This window comes from Phalacrocorax carbo, chromosome 5 (genome assembly GCF_963921805.1).
Source record: "Phalacrocorax carbo chromosome 5, bPhaCar2.1, whole genome shotgun sequence".
Classification (NCBI taxonomy): Eukaryota; Metazoa; Chordata; class Aves; order Suliformes; family Phalacrocoracidae; genus Phalacrocorax; species Phalacrocorax carbo.
Genome location: NC_087517.1, coordinates 69867312 through 69886778, shown reverse-complemented (window position 1 = coordinate 69886778; position 19467 = coordinate 69867312). Strand labels below are relative to the sequence as shown.

Here is a 19467-nt window from a genome sequence, read left to right as displayed (position 1 = left end):
GGGGTTGAGGCTCTCATGTCTGCCCCGTTCCCAGATGCAAGCTCAGCTCTGGCTGTTCACTCTGAACCCTAATGCTGGCGAGGAGGTTGGGCTGGTTGGCCTGGCAGGGTCGCCTGACAAGGATCGGGGATGGGGGGGAGGGTCCCCCCTCCTGCCCCAAGGCTTCGTTACCGGGACGACAGCATCATAACAAACTCTGCAGGGCGAGGGAGGAGGCTGTGAGGGGGACCTGGGGCTGAGCCACCCTTTGCAGTCCCCGGCCACGTGCCTTGGGACAGGGGGGAGATGCAGGGAAGGGGGAGCCCCCTCACCATCAAAGTCCACGTGCCCATCCCCGTTGAGGTCGACGTCCTGCAGGATCTCATCCATCTCCTGCGCCTTCAGCTGCTCCCCCAGCAGCGCCGTGATGGCCTCCCGCATCTCCGCGCTGCTGATCTCCCCGTCCCCATTCATGTCGAACTAGGGCGCCCACAGGTTGGGGGTCACCCTCCCCACCACCCCACCACTCTCCCTCCAGGGCCATGGTCACCCCGTGGTCTTCCCATGGTCATTGTCCTCTCCATACCTGTGGTCACCCCCATGGGCACTGGCCCCGCATTGTCCCCCCATGGTCTTTCCACAGTTGCTGTCCCCTCCCTGCCTGTGGTCACCCCTCTGACCACCATTATCGCAGTGTTCCCATGACCACTATCTCCTCCATGCCTGCAGTCACCTTCTCCCCACAGTCTTCCTGTGGTCACCATCCCCTCCACACCTGTGGTCACCCCTGTGGTCATTGTCCCCACCACGGTCTTTCCCGGGTTGCTGCCCCCTCCACGCCTGTGGTCCCCCCCGTGGCCGTGGCCCCCCGTGGCAGCGGCCATACCTCACGGAAGGCTATCTTGAGCTCCCTCACGCCCACCATGTGAGCCGTCTCCTCCCGCAGCTTCGGCCCCATCATCTGCACAAAGTCCTCAAAGTCCACGCGGCCGCCCACTACATGGGGAAAAGGGACAACCTCAGCACCCCACGCCCCATCCCCTGCCCCCCAGCCCCTCCCCAGCCCCACAGCGGCCGGCCTCATGCTCACTCCTCATCTTGATGTGCTGGGAGATCTCGATGAGCTCCATCTCGGTGGGCATGTACCCCAGGGTGCGCATGCAGGCGCCCAGGTCCTTGTAGCTGATGTACCCGTCCTGGTCTGTGTCGAACTCCTTGAAGGCGTCCAGCAGCTCTGCCCACGCACATGGGCACACAGACCCCGTCAGGCGTTGGGGAGGGGTCTCCCAGGCACCGCGCCAGCCCGGGGCAGAGCCCTCCCTAGATGCAGTGCCATGGGATGCATCCTCGGGGTGCTGCATCCCACAGCAGAGCCACCCCATGGCATGGGTCCTCAGGGCTCTGCACCCCACGGCAGAGCCCCTCCATGGCACGGGTCCTCAGGGCTCTGCACCCCACGGCAGAGCCCCCCCATGGCATGCGTCCCCCATCCCCACAGCCCACCCCAGCCCCCTGTGCCCCCCCTGCTCACCGTCCAGCTCCTCTGGTGACAGGTCCCGCTCCTGGGCCAGGCACACGCAGGTTGGGGACAGAATCAGACCCAGTTCAGCCCCAAACAACCCCACCCCCAGCAAACTGCGGTGTCACCTTCGTTAAGCGTGGACCAAAATTAACTCCCGCAGGAGGGATTAGAGGGATCGGAGGCAAAGCCCTGCCCTGCCCTGGGCCTGCGCCCCCAGCCCGCCCTGCACCAGCCCCCAGGCCCCTCTCCCACCATGGAGAGGGGGTCCCTCCATGGTCCCAGCATGTCCCTGCCCCTGTCCCCAATGCCCCATGTCCCCTCCATCCCGAGGGTCCCGGAGCATCCCCGGCCTCATCGCCATGTCCCCTCCATCCCGAGGGTCCCGGAGCATCCCCGGCCTCATCGCCATGTCCCCTCCATCCTGAGGGTCTCAGCATATCCCCAACCCCATCTTCACTGCCCCCATGTCCCCTCCATCTGCAGGGTCCTTGACTGTCCCTGTCCCCATCCCCAGTGCCCTCACTGTTCCCTCCATCCCCAGGGTCCCAGAGCATCCCCGACCTGGTCCCCATGTCCCCTCCCTCCTCAGTGCCCCCCGCCCCCCGCCCTGCCTGGCTGCCCCCACCTTGCCAAAGACAGTGTTGAGGAAGGGGTAGTAGGTCTTGGTGGCGGCAGCGTGGGGGTCCCCGTGGACCTTCTTGCTGTTCTTCTGCCCGTGGCTGCTGTGCCGGGACTCGGAGCCAGGGCTCTTGGTGTCCGGGTGGCCACCGTCCTCTGGAGCTTTGGGGGTTTTCTCACCCACCTCCCCACCTTTCCCCTTGCCTGGGGCCTCCGTGTCCTTGTCCCCCCGGGTGCGTGGCATAGGGCTGGGGCCGGGTGGGCAGGCAGGCAGGCAGGCAGGCAGGGAGTGGGTCCCCGGGGTGGCTGAGCCTTAAGAAGGAGGCAGGGCAATCCTCTTATGCCCCAACGTGCCCCCCCCACCCCCATGGGCTCCCTGGCCCAGGGCAGGGCAAAGCCAATTAGCGGTGATTAGTTGCAGGAAACAGCCACCGGCCACCTCCATGGCCTCGCACTGGGGCAGGGCCACGTGGCCACAGCACCCCCAGCCACCGGCCGGGTCCCCAGCGCACGTCCCGGGGCCACCCTCCAAGTCAGGTGCACAGGCACCGACCCACATCCCAAAGGCTGGTACCCAACGGCCACCATCCATGTCCCCAGCACCAACCCATGTCCCCAGTGGTGACACCCCATGGCCACCACCCGTGTCCCCAGCCCAGACACCCACCCCCAGCACAGGGACCCATCCCCCCAGCAGGGATGTGACGACCATGGGTGCCGCAGTGGGCGCAGGCCCCCCCGAGCTTCCGCGATACCATCGCCCCGGCTCAGCGGCTGCTGGCACGTGGCAGCAGGAAGCCAGCATGGCAGGGAGATGCCATCGCGGGGACAAGACACCAGCACATCGGCTCCCACATGCATCCGCTGGCATGGACCCCCCCCAGCCTGATGCCCTGCGGGGACCAGCAGCGGGTGGCCATGGGTGAGAGGGGGTCCTGCCCCCCTGGCTGCCCCCCTGGCTGCCCCCCTGCTCCATGCCACTGTCCTTGAGCGGAAACAGCGGGGCCCCTTCCGCTCTGCCTGCGGCTGCTGCCCTGCCTGATAATGCCCCACCACCCCCACCCCCCCTCACCAGGTGGGGAAACTGAGGCAGGGCTGGGGCCTTCCCCCAGGACCCGCCAAGAGCCCTCCCCAGCTGCAGGGTCAGTTCTGGGGTCAGCGGGAGAGATTTGGTGGGGGGAGGGTCCTTACCAGGAGTTGGGGCGGGGGGGATAGTGGGCAGAGCTTCAAAACTGTAGCCCCTCCCACCTGCTCCCCCATATAGGGCACCCCGCAGCCTCGTGCCCACCGCCTCCAGCTGAGCTCTCCCCACCATTAAGGTAGGTCCTACATTATTTACTGCCCTGGACCCCCAGAGCAGGGGCTGCTGGGGTATTCCCCAGCTTGGCTGGGGAATGATGGACTCGGGGGGGCACCGGGTGGCACAGCTGGTGGGGGACACTGATACCGCAGGCCTTGGGGACAGCATGGGGGGGTACCCTGAAATGAGGGCAGGACAGGAGAAAGCCAGGTTGCAGGGGGTCAATGGGCTCTGGGGGGGACCCTGGGCAGGCAACAGTGTGGTGCTGCAGGACAGGGTGACATGGGAGGGGGTGACTCGGGACAGGGTGGCACCGGAGGGGGTGACACCCCTTCCCACAGCCCTGAGCCGCCTGCGCTGCCCGCAGGGCCAGAGCCAGGGCAATGGAGCCGTCGAACGCCACGCTGCCCCCCACCCCGTCCCTGCCACCCCCCAGCACCCTGGCGTGGGACGGGCAGCTGCTGGTGGCCTGCGCAGCGCTGGGGCTACCAGCCAACGCCTTCACCCTCTGGCTGACGGGCTGGCGCCTGCGGTGCCGGGGACTGGCCACCTTCATCTTCAGCCTGGCCGCCTCCGACTTCCTATTCCTCGCCAACTCGATCCTGCAGATCTGGTCGGTGGCCCACAGTCACCAGTGGCTTTTGGGCAACCACCTGTGCCGTCTCCACCAGTTCCTCTATGCCTTGGGCTACTACAGCGGGCTCTTCTTGCTGGCGGCCATCAGCCTGGACCGCTGCCTGCTGGTGGCCGCCCCGCTCTGGTACCGGTGCCGGCGACCAGACCATTTACCGGCGGCGTTGTGCACAGGCGCCTGGCTGGTGGCGGGAGGTTGCAGCGTGCCGGACACGGTGCTGTCGGCGGCGGACGAGCTGCTGCCCGGTTTGGTGGTGTGCCGTAGCGAGAGGGGGAGCTGGGAAGTGCTGATGAGGTGGCTGGAGGTGGTGGTGGAGGGGCTGCTGCCCTTCGGCGTGGTCGTGGCTTGCCACGGGGCCGCCCTGGTGCTGGCCCGGTGTCGGCGTGGCCAAGGCGGCCGCCCGCCCGCTCGTTTCCAGCACATCGTGGTGGCCACGCTGAGCGCCTACGTGATGCTGCACCTGCCTTTCCAGGTCACCCAGCTGCTGCAGCTGGTGGCCCCCAGCCCCCCCGGCCACCTCCTCTACCTGCTGGGGCTGGCCTTCAACCTCAGCAGCTGCCTCAACCCCTGCCTCTACCTGCTGCTCGGCTCCCGCGCCTGCCACCACCTCGCCCGCCTGCTGCGGGCTGCCCTCAGCCCCGGGCCACCTGCCGCCGTCACCCCCGTGCCACCCACTGCCGTCAAACCCGTGCCACTCTCCACCGTCAGCCCTGGGCCACCCGCCGCTGGCACCCCAGTGCCATCCACTGCCATTGCCACTGTGCCACCCACTGCTGTCACCCCAGTGCCACTCACCACCCTCAGCCCTGAGCCACCCACTCCTGTCACCCCTGTGCCACCCACCACCCCTGTGCCACCCACCACCCCAGTGCCACTCACCACCCTCAGCCCTGGGCCACCCACCACCCCTGTGCCACTCACCACCCTCAGCCCTGTGCCACCCACTCCTGTCACCCCTGTGCCACCCACCACCCCTGTGCCACCCACCACCCCTGTGCCACTCACCACCCTCAGCCCTGGGCCACCCACTCCTGTCACCCCTGTGCCACCCACCACCCCAGTGCCACCCACTGCTGTCACCCACCCACTGGCCGAGGCACCCATTGGGTCCCCACTGGCAGCTCCATAAGCTGCCGCCCCCGTCCCCATCCGGCACGGCTGTGGGGTGACACAGGGCTGGGTGTCCGCCATGTCCCCACTGTGCCCCCGGCTGGGGAGATCCCCACCACATCCCACCAGCCCGCACACGTGGACTGAGCCCTGTGCCCACTCATGAAGACGTGGGTCACCCGTGGGGACACGGGCACGGTGTGGCACTGGTCGGGCTGAGCGGGTGCCCATGAGGGATCTATGCCAGGCTACCGGGTGGGTTCTGTCCCTGCCTCACGGGGGGACTGTGTGCAGGGAGAGACCGTGCCCACAGGGACCATGTCCTATAGGGTGACCCTGCCCACGGGGGTCCATGCCCACGAGGGTCCATGCCCACGGGGGTCCATACCCACGGGGCGGCCCTGCCCACGGGGCGACCCTGCCCACGGGGGTCCATGCCCACGGGGGTCCATGCCCACGGGGCGGCCCTGCCCACGGGGGTCCATGCCCACGGGGGTCCATGCCCACGGGGGTCCATGCCCACGGGGCGACCCTGCCCACGGGGGTCCATGACCACGGGGCGGCCCTGCCCACGGGGCGGCCCTGCCCACGGGGGTCCATGCCCACGGGGGTCCATGCCCACGGGGCGGCCCTGCCCACGGGGGTCCATGCCCACGGGAGCCTTGTCCCATAGGGTGACCCTACCCATGGGGTGCCCCCCGTGCCCCCACAGGTCCCGGTGCCCCGACGGGTCCCACCTCCCCCCTCCCCGCTACCGCCGCCCCCTCCCCCGTCCCCGGGCGCGGGGCGCACGCGCGGGGCGGGGCGGGGCGGGGCGGCCCCGGCCACTTCCTGCCCCCGCCCCCTCCCGCCGCCGGCCCCGCGCGCGCCGCTGCCCGCTCCCACCGGCCCCAGCCCCGCCGGTGAGTGCGGGAACGGCCCCCCCCACCCCCCCCGCCCCCCGCCCCCCGCCGCGGGGGCGGCTCCGGGTCCCGGCCTGGGGGGACGCACCGCGTCCGGAGCCCTGCCCAGGGCGGCCGGCCCCGGCCCCCGCGGTCCCCCCGGTCCCCCCCGTCCTCCTTCCCGGGCGTCATCCCCGGCCCCTCACCTGGTGGGGCCACCCCTGTCCCTGTCCCCACCCCTGTCCCCGTCTCTGTCCCTTCACCCAAAGGGTCACCCTGTCCCCTTACCCATTGGGGCCATCCCTGTCCCCATCCCTGTCCCCTCACCCAGCAGGGTCACCCCGTCCCCATCCCTGTCCCTATCCTTGTCCACTTAGCCGGTGGGGCCACCCCTGTCCCCATCCCTGTCCCCTCACCCAGCAGGGCCACCACCGTCCCTGTCTCCTTACCCAGTGGGGTCACTCCTGTCCCTGTCCCCTTACCCATTGGGGCCATCCCTGTCCCCATCCCTGTCGCCTCACCCAGCGGTGTCACCCTTGTCCCCATCCCTGTCCCCATCCCTGTCCCTATCCTTGTCCACTTACCCAGTGGGGCCACCCCTGTCCCCATCCCTTCTCCCCTTACCCAGCAGGGAGACCCCATCCCTGTCCCCACCCCTTCTCCCCTCACCCAGCAGGGACACCCCTGTCCCTGTCCCCACCCCTTCTCCCCTCACCCAGCAGGGACACCCCTGTCCCTGTCCCCACCCCTTCCCCCCTCACCCAGCAGGGACACCCCTGTCCCTGTCCCCATCCCTTCCCCCCTTACCCAGCAGGGAGACCCCATCCCTGTCCCCACCCCTTCCCCCCTCACCCAGCAGGGACACCCCTGTCCCTGTCCCCATCCCTTCCCCCCTTACCCAGCAGGGAGACCCCATCCCTGTCCCCACCCCTTTTCCCCTCACCCAGCAGGGACACCCCTGTCCCCACCCCTTCTCCCCTCACCCAGCAGGGACACCCCATCCCTGTCCCCACCCCTTCCCCCCTCACCCAGCAGGGACACCCCTGTCCCTGCCCCCACCCCTTCTTCCCCGACCCAGCAGGGACACCCCTGTCCCTGCCCCCACCCCTTCTTCCCCGACCCAGCAGGGACACCCCTGTCCCTGCCCCCACCCCTTCTTCCCCTCACCCAGCAGGGACACCCCTGTCCCTGTCCCCACCCCTTCTCCCCTCACCCAGCAGGGAGACCCCATCCCTGTTCCCATCCCCTGACCCAACAAGGCCATACCTGCCCTTTCTGTCCTCATCCCTCTACCCAGGGGGACACCCTTGTCCCCATCCCCATCTCTGGAGGGGCCACCCTTTTCCCCACGTGGCGAGGGACGCTCCCCATCCCGCTCAGAGCCCCCGCTCCCCAGGGCGCTCCCCGAGCCCCCCGCCGCAGGGCAGGGCAGGGCGGGGAGGGGTTTGTTTGCCCGGCGGGCACAGGGCAGCCCCGGCTTCCCGCTCCCGGGAGGGGCCGAGCCGCCCTTTACCCGGGGCGCGGGACGGGGACAAGCCCCCACCCGCCATCCCATCACCCATAGCGGGGAGGGGGGGCACCCCCACTCCCTCGCTCTGAGCACCGGGTGCCACCTCCCTTGTCCCTGCCCCACGTTTTGGGGTCTGTTCCCCGGTGCTGATCCCAGCACGGGGTGCGCCCCAGCCATGTCGTTTCGGAAGGTGGTGCGGCAGAGCAAGTTCCGGCACGTTTTCGGGCAGCCGGTGAAAACGGAGCAGTGCTACGATGACATCCGCGTCTCCCGCGTCACTTGGGACAGCACCTTCTGCGCCGTCAACCCTTCCTTCGTCGCCATCATCGTGGAGGCCAGCGGTGGCGGCGCCTTCCTCGTCCTACCCCTGCACAAGGTGCCGGCGGCAATACCGGGGTGCCGGAGTGGGGAGGGGGTCGGTGCTGGTGGGGTGACACCCCCCCCCACCCTTCCTCATGTCCCTTTGTCCCCAGACCGGGCGCATTGACAAGTCGTACCCCACGGTGTGCGGGCACACGGGCCCCGTCCTCGACATCGACTGGTGTCCCCACAACGACTATGTCATCGCCAGCGGCTCGGAGGACTGCACCGTCATGGTGAGGGGGGTGGCAGGGGGCCGGGGAGGGCGGTGGAGGGGTGACGCAGTGAGGGATCCCCCCCCATTTGCCCACTGCCCCCCTTCTCTGCACTGACAGGTCTGGCAGATCCCCGAAAATGGGCTCAGCCAGCCGCTGACGGAGCCGGTGGTGGTGCTGGAGGGGCACTCGAAGCGCGTGGGCATCATCGCCTGGCACCCCACCGCTCGCAACGTCCTGCTCAGCGCCGGTACAGGATTTGGGCGGGGGGGACACCACGGGGGTCAGGGGGGTTGGTGGGGGGGCACGTGGCCGAGGTGACACACCCCCCTCTCCACCCCTTGTCACCCAGGCTGCGACAACGTGGTGCTGATCTGGAACGTGGGCACGGCGGAGGAGCTGTACCGCCTGGAGGGGCTGCACCCCGACCTCATCTACAGCGTCAGCTGGAGCCGCGACGGCGCCCTTTTCTGCACCGCCTGCAAGGACAAGAGCGTCCGCGTCATCGATCCCCGCCGCGGCACCGTGGTGGCCGTGAGTCCCCTGGGGACGTGTCACCCTGTCCCGTGTCCCCAGGGTGGCCATTCTGCTCCGGTCCTCGGGGCAGGGAGACCCTCCCAGCCCTGCCGTTGTCCCCCAGTGCTCCCCACTGTTCCATGTCCCTTGGGTGCCCCTGTCCCCTGCTCCCCGCCCCTCCCTGGGGTGCCGGGATGATGCTGCTGACTCCCCACCCCCCCACCTCGTCCCCTCCCCAGGAGAAGGAGCGGGCGCACGAGGGGGCTCGCCCCATGCGGGCCATCTTCTTGGCTGACGGCAAGATCTTCACCACCGGTTTCAGCCGTATGAGCGAGCGGCAGCTGGCGCTGTGGGACGTGGTGAGGAGCGCCCCGGGGGTCCCGTGGGACCGTGTCGGGGTGCTCCAGGGGGGGCTGACACGCTGCCCCACAGGACAACCTGGAGGAGCCCATGGGGCTGCAGGAGCTGGACTCCAGCAACGGGGCTCTGCTGCCTTTCTACGACCCCGACACCAACGTGGTCTACGTCTGCGGCAAGGTACGGCCCTGCGGTGCCCCCCCCACCTTACCGGCAGCACCCCTCAGCGTGCGGACTCCACTAACGCCGTGTCCCCAGGGCGATTCGAGCATCCGGTACTTTGAGATCACGGAGGAGCCACCCTACATCCACTTCCTCAACACCTTCACCAGTAAGGAGCCCCAGCGGGGCATGGGTTGGATGCCCAAGCGCGGGCTGGACGTCAGCAAGTGCGAGATCGCCAGGTGGGCAAGGGGACACGGCCAGGGCGAGGGGGGTGACCCCCAGTTTCTTCCATGGCCCCCCCCATGACCCCCTTTGCCCCCTCCCGGCAGGTTCTACAAGCTGCATGAGCGCAAGTGCGAGCCCATCATCATGACGGTGCCAAGGAAGGTCGGTGGGGGGTCCCCAAGTGTGCTGATAGGGGCCCCTGGGCAGGATGTGGGGGCTGGGTGGGGGTCTCCAGACCCTGGTGGGGGTCCCTGGGTAGAACACAGTGCCTGCCTGGGTGGGGATGCCCAGTCAGGCTGGGTGGGGGTCCCTGTGGGGTTTGTGTAGGGCCCCTGGGCAGGACATGGTGCCTGGGTGGGGGTCCCCAGTCCCTGGCGGGGATCCCTGGGTAGAACACAGTGCCTGGGTGGGGGTCCCCAATCAGGCTGGGTGGGGGGTCCCCGTGGAGTTTGTGTGGGGTCCCTGGGCAGGACATGGTGCCTGTGTGGGGGTCCCCATGGGGGCTGTGTGGGGGTCCCTGGGATGGTCCCATGGGCCCCTCTGACACTTTGGGGTGGGGGGGGGGCGCAGTCGGACCTGTTCCAGGACGACCTGTACCCCGACACGGCGGGCCCGGAGGCGGCGCTGGAGGCGGAGGAGTGGGTGGCGGGGCAGACGGCGGGGCCGGTGCTGGTGTCCCTGCGCCAGGCCTACGTCCCCAGCAAGCAGCGGGACCTCAAGGTGAGCCGCCGCACCCTCCTCCACGAGAGCTGCCCCCCTGCCTCCACCGCCGGCCCCACCACGCCGCCCCCCACGCCCCCCACCGCGCCCGCCCCCGCCCGCCTCAGCGCCCCGCCGGCCCTCGGCACCGGCCCCTCTGCACCCACGGTATGTATGGGGCGGGGTCTCTGGGGGTGGGGTCTGCAGGGTGGGGCAATGGGTGGGCTCCTTGGAGGAGGTGGGGCTGGGGAAGTGGGTGGGGCCAGGTGGGGGAAGTGGGTGGGGCAACTGGAAATGGGAGTGACCAGGCTAGGGTGGTGGGTGGGGCAGTGGGTGAGTTTAAGGGGTGGGGTGGGGTGGTGGGTGGTGTCTGTGATGTGGGGAAGGCCAGGCTGGGGTGGTGGGTGGGGCTTTGTCATGGGTGTGGTCAGTTTGGGGAGGTGGGTGGGGTCGGTGTGGGCGGGGCCAAGGTAGTGGGTGGGGTTGTCTACATAGGTGCGGCCAGGCTGGGGTGATGGGCTGGGCTGGGTGTCGCAGTGGGTGGGGCGGTGGGTGGGGCTGCGGTAGGCGGGGCCACAGCGGGCGTGGCTGACGGGAGGGGGTGCGCAGGGGGGCGGGCGGCTGGAGGAGGTGCTGCAGGAGGTGGCCGCGCTGCGGGCGCTGGTGGCGGAGCAGGGCCAGCGCATCGCCCGCCTGGAGGAGCAGCTCAGCCGCCTCGAGAACGGCCACGTCTAGGGACCCGCTGCCCCCCCCCTCAGGGACCACCGCGGCCGGGTACCCCCCCCTCCCCCTTCCGCCTGCCAGGGACCACGCCCCGAGCCCTCCCATACCCCTGGGGTGTCCCCCTCACCCCGCTGCCGGGTCCTTCTCCCGTTGGAGGGCTGGCCGCCCCTCCGGCAGCTCCCCCCTCACCCCCATTGCCTTACTGGGTGCTGCCCCCGCCGCAAATCATGGACCATTCCTGCCCCCCTTCCATGTCCTCAGGCTGGGGGCTGCTCCTGGGATCAAACACTACCCCCTGCACCCCCCCCTCCCTGGGTGGGATGGGGTCCTCCCCCCTTCCTGTGGGGCAGGGCATGATCTGCCCCCCCCAAACTGTGGATTATTGTCCCCCCTATATTTTGGGGGCTTCTTCCCCCTCCCTTCCTGCTCCATCCCATGTCCCGTCCCCCCCCCCCTTACAGTGCAGGGTCAAAAACTATATTTTCACTCCAAATAAAGGACTTTATAAGAAAAGTGCTGGATGAGGCCAGGGTGGCGGTGCCTTGGGGGTCATTGGCTGGGGGGGCTATGGGGGGGTTTGCTCTGGAGTTGGGGGGCTCATTGTGGGGCCAGAGTGCTCTGAAGTCTGCGGCAGGGGGGACGAGGGGGGGACAGGAAGGCACAGTGGTCACGGGTGCCAGCTCACCCGCCTCAGGCAGGAAAGGGGGGGACGTGGTGGGGGTGCTTCCCCCCCCCCCCCCAAAAGCAATGCTGCACCCACTGTGCCATGGGGCAGGGAACCCTCATACACCTGTGTCCCACCACCCTGCGTGGTGGGGTCCCCAGAAAGCCGGGTGCAGCACAGTGGTCCCAGGATGGTGTGGGGGCACCGGTGACCCCCTAGGGCCGCAGTGGGGACAGGGGGACAGCCGTGGGGTGGGGGGACACCAAGTGGGTCCCCATGGCTGGCAGCCACCCTGAGTTTCCAGGGCCCTGGGTGCATTTCGGGTAGGCGGGGGGAGGACACAGAGCACCTCGCCTCCCCCCGCATCGATACATCCGCTGTGTGGGGGCAGGAAGCGTCGGGGGGGGCCCCCCAGCACAGCTCGCGCCCACAGCACCAGGACCCGCTCCGGCAGCACCCGCTGATGGTGAGCACCCCAAAACCGGGCAGGATGGGAGATGGGGTGTCTGGGACCTGGGGGACTGGGTGGGGGCATCGCCCAGAATGGGAGGGAGCTGGGGTGGGGGGCAGGCCCTTCTCCAGCCTCAGTTTCCTCTGCTAAATTTGGGGGGTGGAGGGGTTGGGGTGGCTGTGCTTCATTCGCATTCTGTCTCCCCTGACCCCAGCTGGTGCCGCCCCAGAGGCTGGAGCGGGGAGGTGGGGGCAGCAGTGGTGGGTCCCGGGGGCAGATCCCCCTTCCACAGTGGGGATGGGGTGCAGGGGGGAGCAGTGGGGTGTGGCAGTGCTGGAGCCAGGGTGCAGGGAGGCAGATTTTGGGGTGTTGGTGAGCGAGGGAGGGCAGCACTGTGAGGCCGGGGAGGGCAGGATTTGTGGGGGGGGTCAGGGTGAGGGTAGCATGGTGGGGCTGGGGGGGCAGGACTTGGGGGGGTGGGTGAGGGCAGCATGGTGGGGTTGGGGGGACAGGACTTGGGGGGGGGGTGAAGGCAGTATAGTGGGGCTGTGGGGACGGGATTTGGGCAGGGTGGGTGAGGGCAGCATGGTGGGGCTGGGGGGGCGGGCTGGGGCCTCAGGGTGGAGGCTGTAGGTGCCGGCCTGTGTGGGGGCAGAGCCATGCTGGGGGGTTGCTATGGGGCTGCAGCGCTGTGGGATGGGGTGAGGGGTGCTGTGGGGCTGCGCAGCTGTTTGGGGCGGCCTGGCCCCGTGCAGGCGCAGCGTGGGGGTGGCAGGACCCAGCTCCTCTCCCCCAGCACCCGCAGGTGCTGCGGCACCCACCGACCACAACTTCCCGTCACGGCCAGCCACCTGCACCGCTGGCGGGTTGGGGGGTGGGGTATGGCCCCCCGCCCTTCCCCACAGCCCCCTGCCCTTCACCCCAGCTCCACCCAGCTTTTCGGGGCAGGGTGGCCACCCCAGGTCTGGGAAGGACCAAGGCGGGTGCCAGACACATGGCGGTGACGGCACTGCCCTTGCCCACAGGCTGGAGCGCGGTGGCCCCTGCCGGTATCGGTGCTGGTGGCGTTGGCCGGTTTGGCAGCAGCGGGAGAGCCGGAGGGGAGCCACAGCGACCGGGTGGTGGGTGCCCTGCTGGGAGTGCTGCTCTGCCTGGTGGTGGGGCTGGCCGTGGCCTGGCACCATCTCTGCCAGCTCTCGGCCGGACGCTACCACCCTTTGCCCATGGGTCACCGGGTGCTGGTGCTGCTGCGGGGACGCTGGCGCCAGCTGCGGGGACACCAGCACTCCTGCCCTATAGACGGGGAGGTGGCGGCGGCCGCCCCCCTGGATGAGGAGAAAGAGTTGATGCCATGGAGCCAGGACCAGAGACCGGAGGATGACGAGGAGGAGGAGAAGGATGAGGATGATGAGCCGGAGGAAGAGCGGGAGGATGAGGAGGCTGGGGCGAGCCCCCCGGGCGAGGAGCAAGTGGCAGGAGGCAGCGCCGAGGCCCTGCTCAGTGACCTTCACGCCTTTTCAGGGACGGCGGCGTGGGGGGACGCCAAGCCCCACATCACAGCCCTATGACACCCCCCAGCCCTGCCCACGGGGGGACCCCTGCCTGTTGCCTTGCCTGGGGGCGGGGAGAGGGGGCCGCCTGCCCCCAGGAGAGCCTCCTCATTGGCTGCCCCAATGGAGCAACAACCAATTAAAAAGAACAGCTGTGCCCATCAATGGCTGCCAGTGTTAGGGGGCGTGGCTTGGGGGAAAGTGGGTGGGGCCAAGGGGAAAGGCACGGCGCGGGTACAGGCAGTCCGTGGGAGGGGCGGACCCTGGGGAAGGGGCGGGGCGTGTTGCAGAGGGGGCGGAGCCTGTGCCCCACCCTGGTGTCATTCCCCCCCAGCACAGGACCACCGTGGCCTCATCAAGTCCTTTAATTGGCACATATCCAGCAGCCAGGCCCACGCCCACCCCTGGGCGGCAGGGCCACACCCTTGGGAGCCACACCCCAGGGCGGGGGCGGGCACCACTGCCACACTGGGGTGTCCCCTGCCCCCCTCCCCTTCCCCCCCAACCCCAGCCCTGCCTGGCAGCAGCGTAAGCAGGCAGGGGGTTGTGCGGGGGGGAGGGGGGGGGGGTGTGTGCTGGGGGGGAGGGGGGAAGGGGGGCAGTGCCCACTGCAGCCCGGAGCACAACCAGCATCACGGGGCACCCCCCCATATGCCCCATGGGGTGCACCAGGCCCCGCTGCCACCTGCACCCAGTGTTCTCCCACCCCCCACCCCCCCCCTCCCACCCCTACCTGGGCACCCGCCCCCGGCCCCCCTTCTGCTTCTTGGCACCCCCGGAGGTCTTGATGGGGAGCGGGGCTGTGCTCTCTTGGGGGGGGGGCAGGGTGGCCCCCAGCTCCATCGGCTCCCCCGCCGTCCCTGGTTTGAACGCGTCGAAGGGGGAAAACTTCACAGGGCTGGGGGACACACACGCATAGAGGAGCGGGGTAAGTGGGGGGCATCCCCTACCCGCAGCACACCCCTGCCCACCCCAGAGGAAGGGTGTGGGGGGGGGCACCTGGTGCCCACAGAGCCCCCTCCCCTACTCTGGCATGTGCCAGGGCCACCAAGAGCCCCCCCTGCCCCCCAGCACTGTCCATGCCCAACACACCCCCACCAGTGCCTACCTCAATGCCCACATCCCAAAGCACCCCCCCACCTCCATCCTGCTGCTGTGCCCCATAGCACCCACCCCGCAGTGCCCTGCCCCCCAAGCCCCCCCCCCCGGGGTGGGGCGGGTACCTGACAGGGGTGCGGGGGCTGCTGTTGAGGCGGCGGGGGGAGCGCACCTTGGGCTGGAAGGAGAACCCCTCCTTGATGCTCTCCAGCACCGAGGGGGCTACGTAGGTGAAGCCCTGCAGGCAGAGGGGGTGTCAGGAGGGGCAGGGGGGTGCTGGGTCCCCCACTCTGCCAAAGCTGGGGGGGGGGGTTACCCCCCGCACCCCCCCACCCCATACCAGGAAGGCCTGGTTGGCACTTTCACTGATGGCGGCGTCATCGGGGCTGTCGACGGGCGTCTGGCGGGTGAAGCGGGTGTCGAACTGGCTGACGTCCTCCTCTGATTGCTGTGGGGGTGGTGGTGGGTGCTCCCATGGGTACCCCCCAACACCCACCCTGCCTGCCCACCCCCCCACTTTGCCCCAGCCCTACCAGGCAGGGTTTGAAGGGGGGGTCCAGCCTGCGAGCCAGCAGGTCCTCCCAGTTGATGTGGCGGAAGAAAGGCTGCTTCTGCGGGCAGCGAGGGGTGGGTGGGGGGTGTCAGGCAGGACCCGGGGGGGGTGGGGGTCCACCTGGCACCCACCCCGCTGCCCACCCCTGCCTGCACCTGCACATCGGCCGCGTCGCCTGGGCCCCCCCCAACCCGCTGGTTGGGGTTTCTCTTGAGGAACTGGAAGAGAAAGGGGGATGGAGGGCAGCATGGGGGGATGTTTAGGTAGGACCTACATAAACAAGCTGGGGGGGGCGGGGAGGGGGCACCTTCTTGAGCAGGTCCCGTGCGTCGGGCGTCAGGTACGGCGGCAGGACCAGTTTGCCCTTGAGGATCTTGTCGATGGTCTTCTTGCGGTTCTCAGCGGTGAAGGGGGGCTGCGAGAGGTACCGGGTGGCGAGGAAGAGCCAGGCAGGAGAGGAAGGCTCGGTATCCCCCCAGTAAGGTGTTCCCCCCCCAACCCCAGGACCCGCCCCCCACATTCCCTGGGGAGGAAAGAGCAGGAGTGGGACTTGCCGATCCTGTGAGCATGTCATACATCAGGGCGCCCAGGCTCCACCAGTCCACCGCCCGGTTGTGCCCGCTGCGCACCAGGATTTCGGGGGCCCTGGGGGACGGAGAGAGGGGGTGCTCTGAGCCAGTGGCGGGGGTGGGCGCAGGGCAGGCTCCCCACATCCGCCCCCACCCCACCGCACCCAGCTCACATGTACTCGATGGTGCCGCAGAAGGTGTGGGTGACGGCCCCGTCGTGGATCGACTCCTTGCACAGCCCAAAGTCTGTGAGCTTGATGTGACCTATGGGGGATGGGGCAGGGCGTGTCAGCGCCATGCCAGGGACTCCCCCGCACCCCCCAAACCCCTCTGCGCCCCCTGACCCCCACCCATCCCACCTTGGCTGTTGAGCATGATGTTCTCCGGCTTGAGGTCACGGTAGATGATGCCGTGGGAGTGCAGGTGACCCAGTGCCAGCGTGATCTCGCTCAGGTAGAAACTTGGGGGGGGGCAGGTTGTGAGTGGCATTGGGGTCCCAGACACCCCCCATCACATCCCCTGCCCCCCGCCCCTTATCACCTCCCCAGTCCCTACCAGGCGGTGTCCTCCAGGAAGATGCCCTCCCGCTCCAGCTGCATGAAGAGCTCTCCGCCTGCAAAAAGACAGCTCAAGCAGGAGCCCCCTGAGCCCCCCCCGGCCCGCCCCGGATCCCCCCCAGCCCCCCACCCCTACCACTGAGGCACTCCAGGATGAGGTAGAGCTTGCCGCCCGTCTGGAAGGCGTAGATGAGGTCGACGATGAAGGGGTGCTTGACGGCCTCCAGGATGTTCCTCTCGGCCCGGGTGTGCGCCGTGTCCTTGGCGTTGCAGGCGATCTTGGCCTGGGGGGGAGGCGGTGAGCGGGGGGGCTCCCCGGGGGGGCCGGGGGGGCCGGGGCGGCGCTACCTTCTTCAGGACCTTCATGGCGAAGATCTTCCCTGTGTTGGTGCCCTGCACTTTGCGGACCTGGAACACCTGGATGGATGCAGGGGGACAGCTGGGGGATGCCTGGATTTCCCCCCCCACGGCACCCCAGCACCCTGAAAGGCCCCCCCTCGGCATGCTGTGCCCCCCACCTTGCCATAGCCGCCCTTGCCCAGGACGCGGAGCAGCTCGAAGCAGTGGGGACCGATGTGCTCAGGGCCGTTGTTGACGCTGCTCTCCGAGATCTCGATCTCCTCGTAGTGCCCCACCGGCCTGCCAAGAGAGGGGGTGAGCAGGGATGGACCCCCCACCCGCCCCCCCCCACCCCGCCTGCCCCCCACTTACTCCAGGCCGTTCCCCCGGGGTTCCAGCTCCATCTCCTGTGAGAGGGAATCCACAGTCAGCAGCAGGGAGGGGGCCATGGTGGGCAGGGTGCTGGCAGCAGGCAGGGTGCCCATGGCAGGCAGGGGATGCAGGGCATGCAGGGACACAGGGTGAGGGCAGCAGGCAGGGTGCGGGCAGGCAGGGATGCAGGCAGGCAGGGTGCGGGCAGGCAGGGATGCAGGCAGGCAGGCAGGGATGTAAGCAGGGTGCAGGCAGGGTGCAGGCAGGCAGGGTGCGGGCAGGCAGGGTGCGGGCAGGCAGGGTGCGGGCAGGCAGGGATGCAGGCAGGCAGGCAGGGATGCAGGCAGGCAGGCAGGGATGTAAGCAGGGTGCAGGCAGGGTGCAGGCAGGCAGGGTGCGGGCAGGCAGGGTGCGGCCAGGCAGGGTGCGGGCAGGCAGGGTGAGGGCAGGGTGCAGGCAGGCAGGCAGGGTGCAGGCAGGCAGGCAGGGTGCAGGCAGGCAGGCAGGGTGCAGGCAGGGTGCGGGCAGGGTGCGGGCGGGCAGGCAGGGTGCGGGCAGGGTGCGGGCGGGCAGGCAGGGATGCAGGACAGGCAGGCAGGGATGTAAGCAGGGTGCAGGCAGGGTGCGGGCAGGCAGGGTGCGGGCAGGCAGGGTGCGGGCAGAGCGGGGCGCGGTGCCCTGCGCCGGCCCAGCCGGATGTTTTTGGGCTGAGGCAGATGTTTTTGGGCCCGGCCCCGCGGAGCCTCCCCCTGCCCGGCCGTGCCCGGGGAGCCGGGCCGGGACCCCCGGCCGCCCCCGTCCCCCAGCTGTCCCCCGTGTCTCGTCCCGGACACCGGCAGGACCGGGGGTGCCTGTCCCTGTCCCCCCTCCCTCAGCTGCCCAACCTCCTGTCTGTCCGTCCCCAGCACCGAGCGGGCCCCCATGCATTCCTCCCGCTGTCGCCGTTCCCCCCGTCCCCGCCGGGTCCCGCTGCCCCCATCCGCGCCCCCGTCCCCCGCCGGTCCCGGTGCCCCCCGTCCCTGTCCCGGTCGTCCCATCCCCGGTCGCGGTGGCCCCCGTCCCCGCCCGGTCCCCGATCCCCGCCGGTGCCCCCCCCGCCCCGCCCCGCCCCGCCCGGCCCCGGTGGCGGCTCACGGCGCCCAGCTCGGGCTCGTCCCCGTCGCTGCCCTCCTCGGTCTCCAGGTCGATGTCGAACACCCCCGCCATGACGGCGCCGCACCGGGACCCCGGCGGGACCCGCCCCACTGGCCCCGCCCCGCTGGCCCCGCCCCGCCCGCAGCCACGCCCCGCCTGCGCGTCACCGGGGGACCCCGGCATCCCCGCCGCGGGGCACGCCGGGAGTTGTAGTCCCGGGGGGGAGCGCAGAAAGGTGGGGGTCCCGGGGGGGCCGCGCAGGGACAACGACAGAGCCAGACCAGCCTCTGACAGCCTTTACTGGGGATCCCCCCCGCCCCCCGCCCCGCTCGGCCCGCCAAACTCTGCGTCGCTGTGACATCATCGGCGCCGCCGTGACGACACTGGGGGGGGGAGGAGCGCCCCTGAAAGAGACGGAACCCCCTCACACCCCTCCCGGCCCCGCTCGGGGTCACCGAGCTTATGGGGCACGAGTGGTACCGCGGGGGTGACAGGGGCTGTGTCGCTGTAGGGCCACGGGTGTTACTGTGGGGTCTGGGGTGCTATAGGGGCTGGGTTATTGTGGGGTGTCAGGCGCTATAGGGGCTGTGTGTTATTGTGGGGTGTCAGGTGCCATAGGGTCTCTGTGTTATTGTGGGGTGTCAGGCGCTATAGGGTCTCTGTGTTATTGTGGGGTCTGGGGTGCTATAGGGGCTGTGTGTTATTGTGGGGTGTCAGGCGCTATAGGGGCTGTGCCTTATTGTGGGGTGTCAGGTGCCATAGGGTCTCTGTGTTATTGTGGGGTGTCAGGTGCTATAGGGTCTCTGTGTTATTGTGGGGTCTGGGGTGCTATAGGGGCTGTGCCTTATTTTGGGGTCTGGGGTGCTATAGGGGCTGTGTGTTATTGTGGGGTGTCAGGCGCTACAGGGGCTGTGCCTTATTGTGGGGTCTGGGGTGCTATAGGGGCTGTGTGTTATTGTGGGGTGTCAGGCGCTATAGGGTCTCTGTGTTATTGTAGGGTCTGGGGTGCTATAGGGGCTGTGTGTATTGTGGGGTCTGGGGCACTATAGGGGCTGTGTGTTATTGTAGGGTGTCAGGCGCTATAGGGTCTCTGTGTTATTGTAGGGTCTGGGGTGCTATAGGAGCTGTGTGTATTGTGGGGTCTGGGGTGCTATAGGGGCTGTGTGTTATTGTAGGGTGTCAGGCGCTATAGGGGGCTGTGTGTTATTGTGGGGTCTGGGGTGCTATAGGGGCTGTGTGTATTGTGGGGTCTGGGGCTCTATAGGGACTGTGTGTATTGTGGGGTCTGGGGCACTATAGGGGCTGTGTGTTATTGTAGGGTGTCAGGCACTATAGGGGGCTGTGTGTTATTGTGGGGTCTGGGGTG

General features: G+C 69.1%; 5 protein-coding genes across 5 annotated transcripts; 3 read left to right on the top strand and 2 right to left on the bottom strand.

The window, feature by feature from the left end:
* Nucleotides 1-4: 4 nt before the first annotated feature.
* Nucleotides 5-2758, bottom strand: CABP4 (calcium binding protein 4). Its single transcript, XM_064453343.1, has 6 exons — nucleotides 2127-2758; nucleotides 1511-1541; nucleotides 1070-1213; nucleotides 866-975; nucleotides 312-459; nucleotides 5-196 (listed from the first exon to the last, which is right to left on the bottom strand). The coding sequence occupies exons 1-6, from the start codon at nucleotides 2361-2363 to the stop codon at nucleotides 168-170; spliced, it is 699 nt and encodes a 232-aa protein (XP_064309413.1). The 5' UTR covers nucleotides 2364-2758; the 3' UTR covers nucleotides 5-167.
* A 1044-nt stretch (nucleotides 2759-3802) lies between these two features.
* On the top strand, nucleotides 3803-5182 carry GPR152 (G protein-coupled receptor 152). Its single transcript, XM_064453275.1, has one exon. It carries the CDS (start codon nucleotides 3803-3805, stop codon nucleotides 5180-5182), a length of 1380 nt encoding a protein of 459 aa, XP_064309345.1.
* A 792-nt stretch (nucleotides 5183-5974) lies between these two features.
* Nucleotides 5975-11327, top strand: CORO1B (coronin 1B). The gene is made up of 11 exons (XM_064452959.1): nucleotides 5975-6065; nucleotides 7728-7930; nucleotides 8028-8150; nucleotides 8250-8379; nucleotides 8482-8663; nucleotides 8885-9004; nucleotides 9078-9182; nucleotides 9261-9406; nucleotides 9497-9554; nucleotides 9963-10259; nucleotides 10701-11327. The coding sequence occupies exons 2-11, from the start codon at nucleotides 7730-7732 to the stop codon at nucleotides 10824-10826; spliced, it is 1488 nt and encodes a 495-aa protein (XP_064309029.1). The 5' UTR covers nucleotides 5975-6065; nucleotides 7728-7729; the 3' UTR covers nucleotides 10827-11327.
* Nucleotides 11328-11892: 565 nt separating this feature from the next.
* PTPRCAP (protein tyrosine phosphatase receptor type C associated protein) lies at nucleotides 11893-13638 on the top strand. Its single transcript, XM_064452961.1, has 2 exons — nucleotides 11893-11944; nucleotides 12955-13638. The coding sequence occupies exons 1-2, from the start codon at nucleotides 11942-11944 to the stop codon at nucleotides 13495-13497; spliced, it is 546 nt and encodes a 181-aa protein (XP_064309031.1). The 5' UTR covers nucleotides 11893-11941; the 3' UTR covers nucleotides 13498-13638.
* A 191-nt stretch (nucleotides 13639-13829) lies between these two features.
* On the bottom strand, nucleotides 13830-18225 carry RPS6KB2 (ribosomal protein S6 kinase B2). The gene is made up of 15 exons (XM_064452960.1): nucleotides 18102-18225; nucleotides 16968-17002; nucleotides 16775-16895; nucleotides 16605-16673; nucleotides 16393-16540; nucleotides 16255-16312; nucleotides 16059-16159; nucleotides 15873-15963; nucleotides 15685-15775; nucleotides 15438-15545; nucleotides 15286-15348; nucleotides 15111-15188; nucleotides 14918-15025; nucleotides 14703-14815; nucleotides 13830-14377 (listed from the first exon to the last, which is right to left on the bottom strand). The coding sequence occupies exons 1-15, from the start codon at nucleotides 18171-18173 to the stop codon at nucleotides 14209-14211; spliced, it is 1425 nt and encodes a 474-aa protein (XP_064309030.1). The 5' UTR covers nucleotides 18174-18225; the 3' UTR covers nucleotides 13830-14208.
* Nucleotides 18226-19467: the final 1242 nt, after the last annotated feature.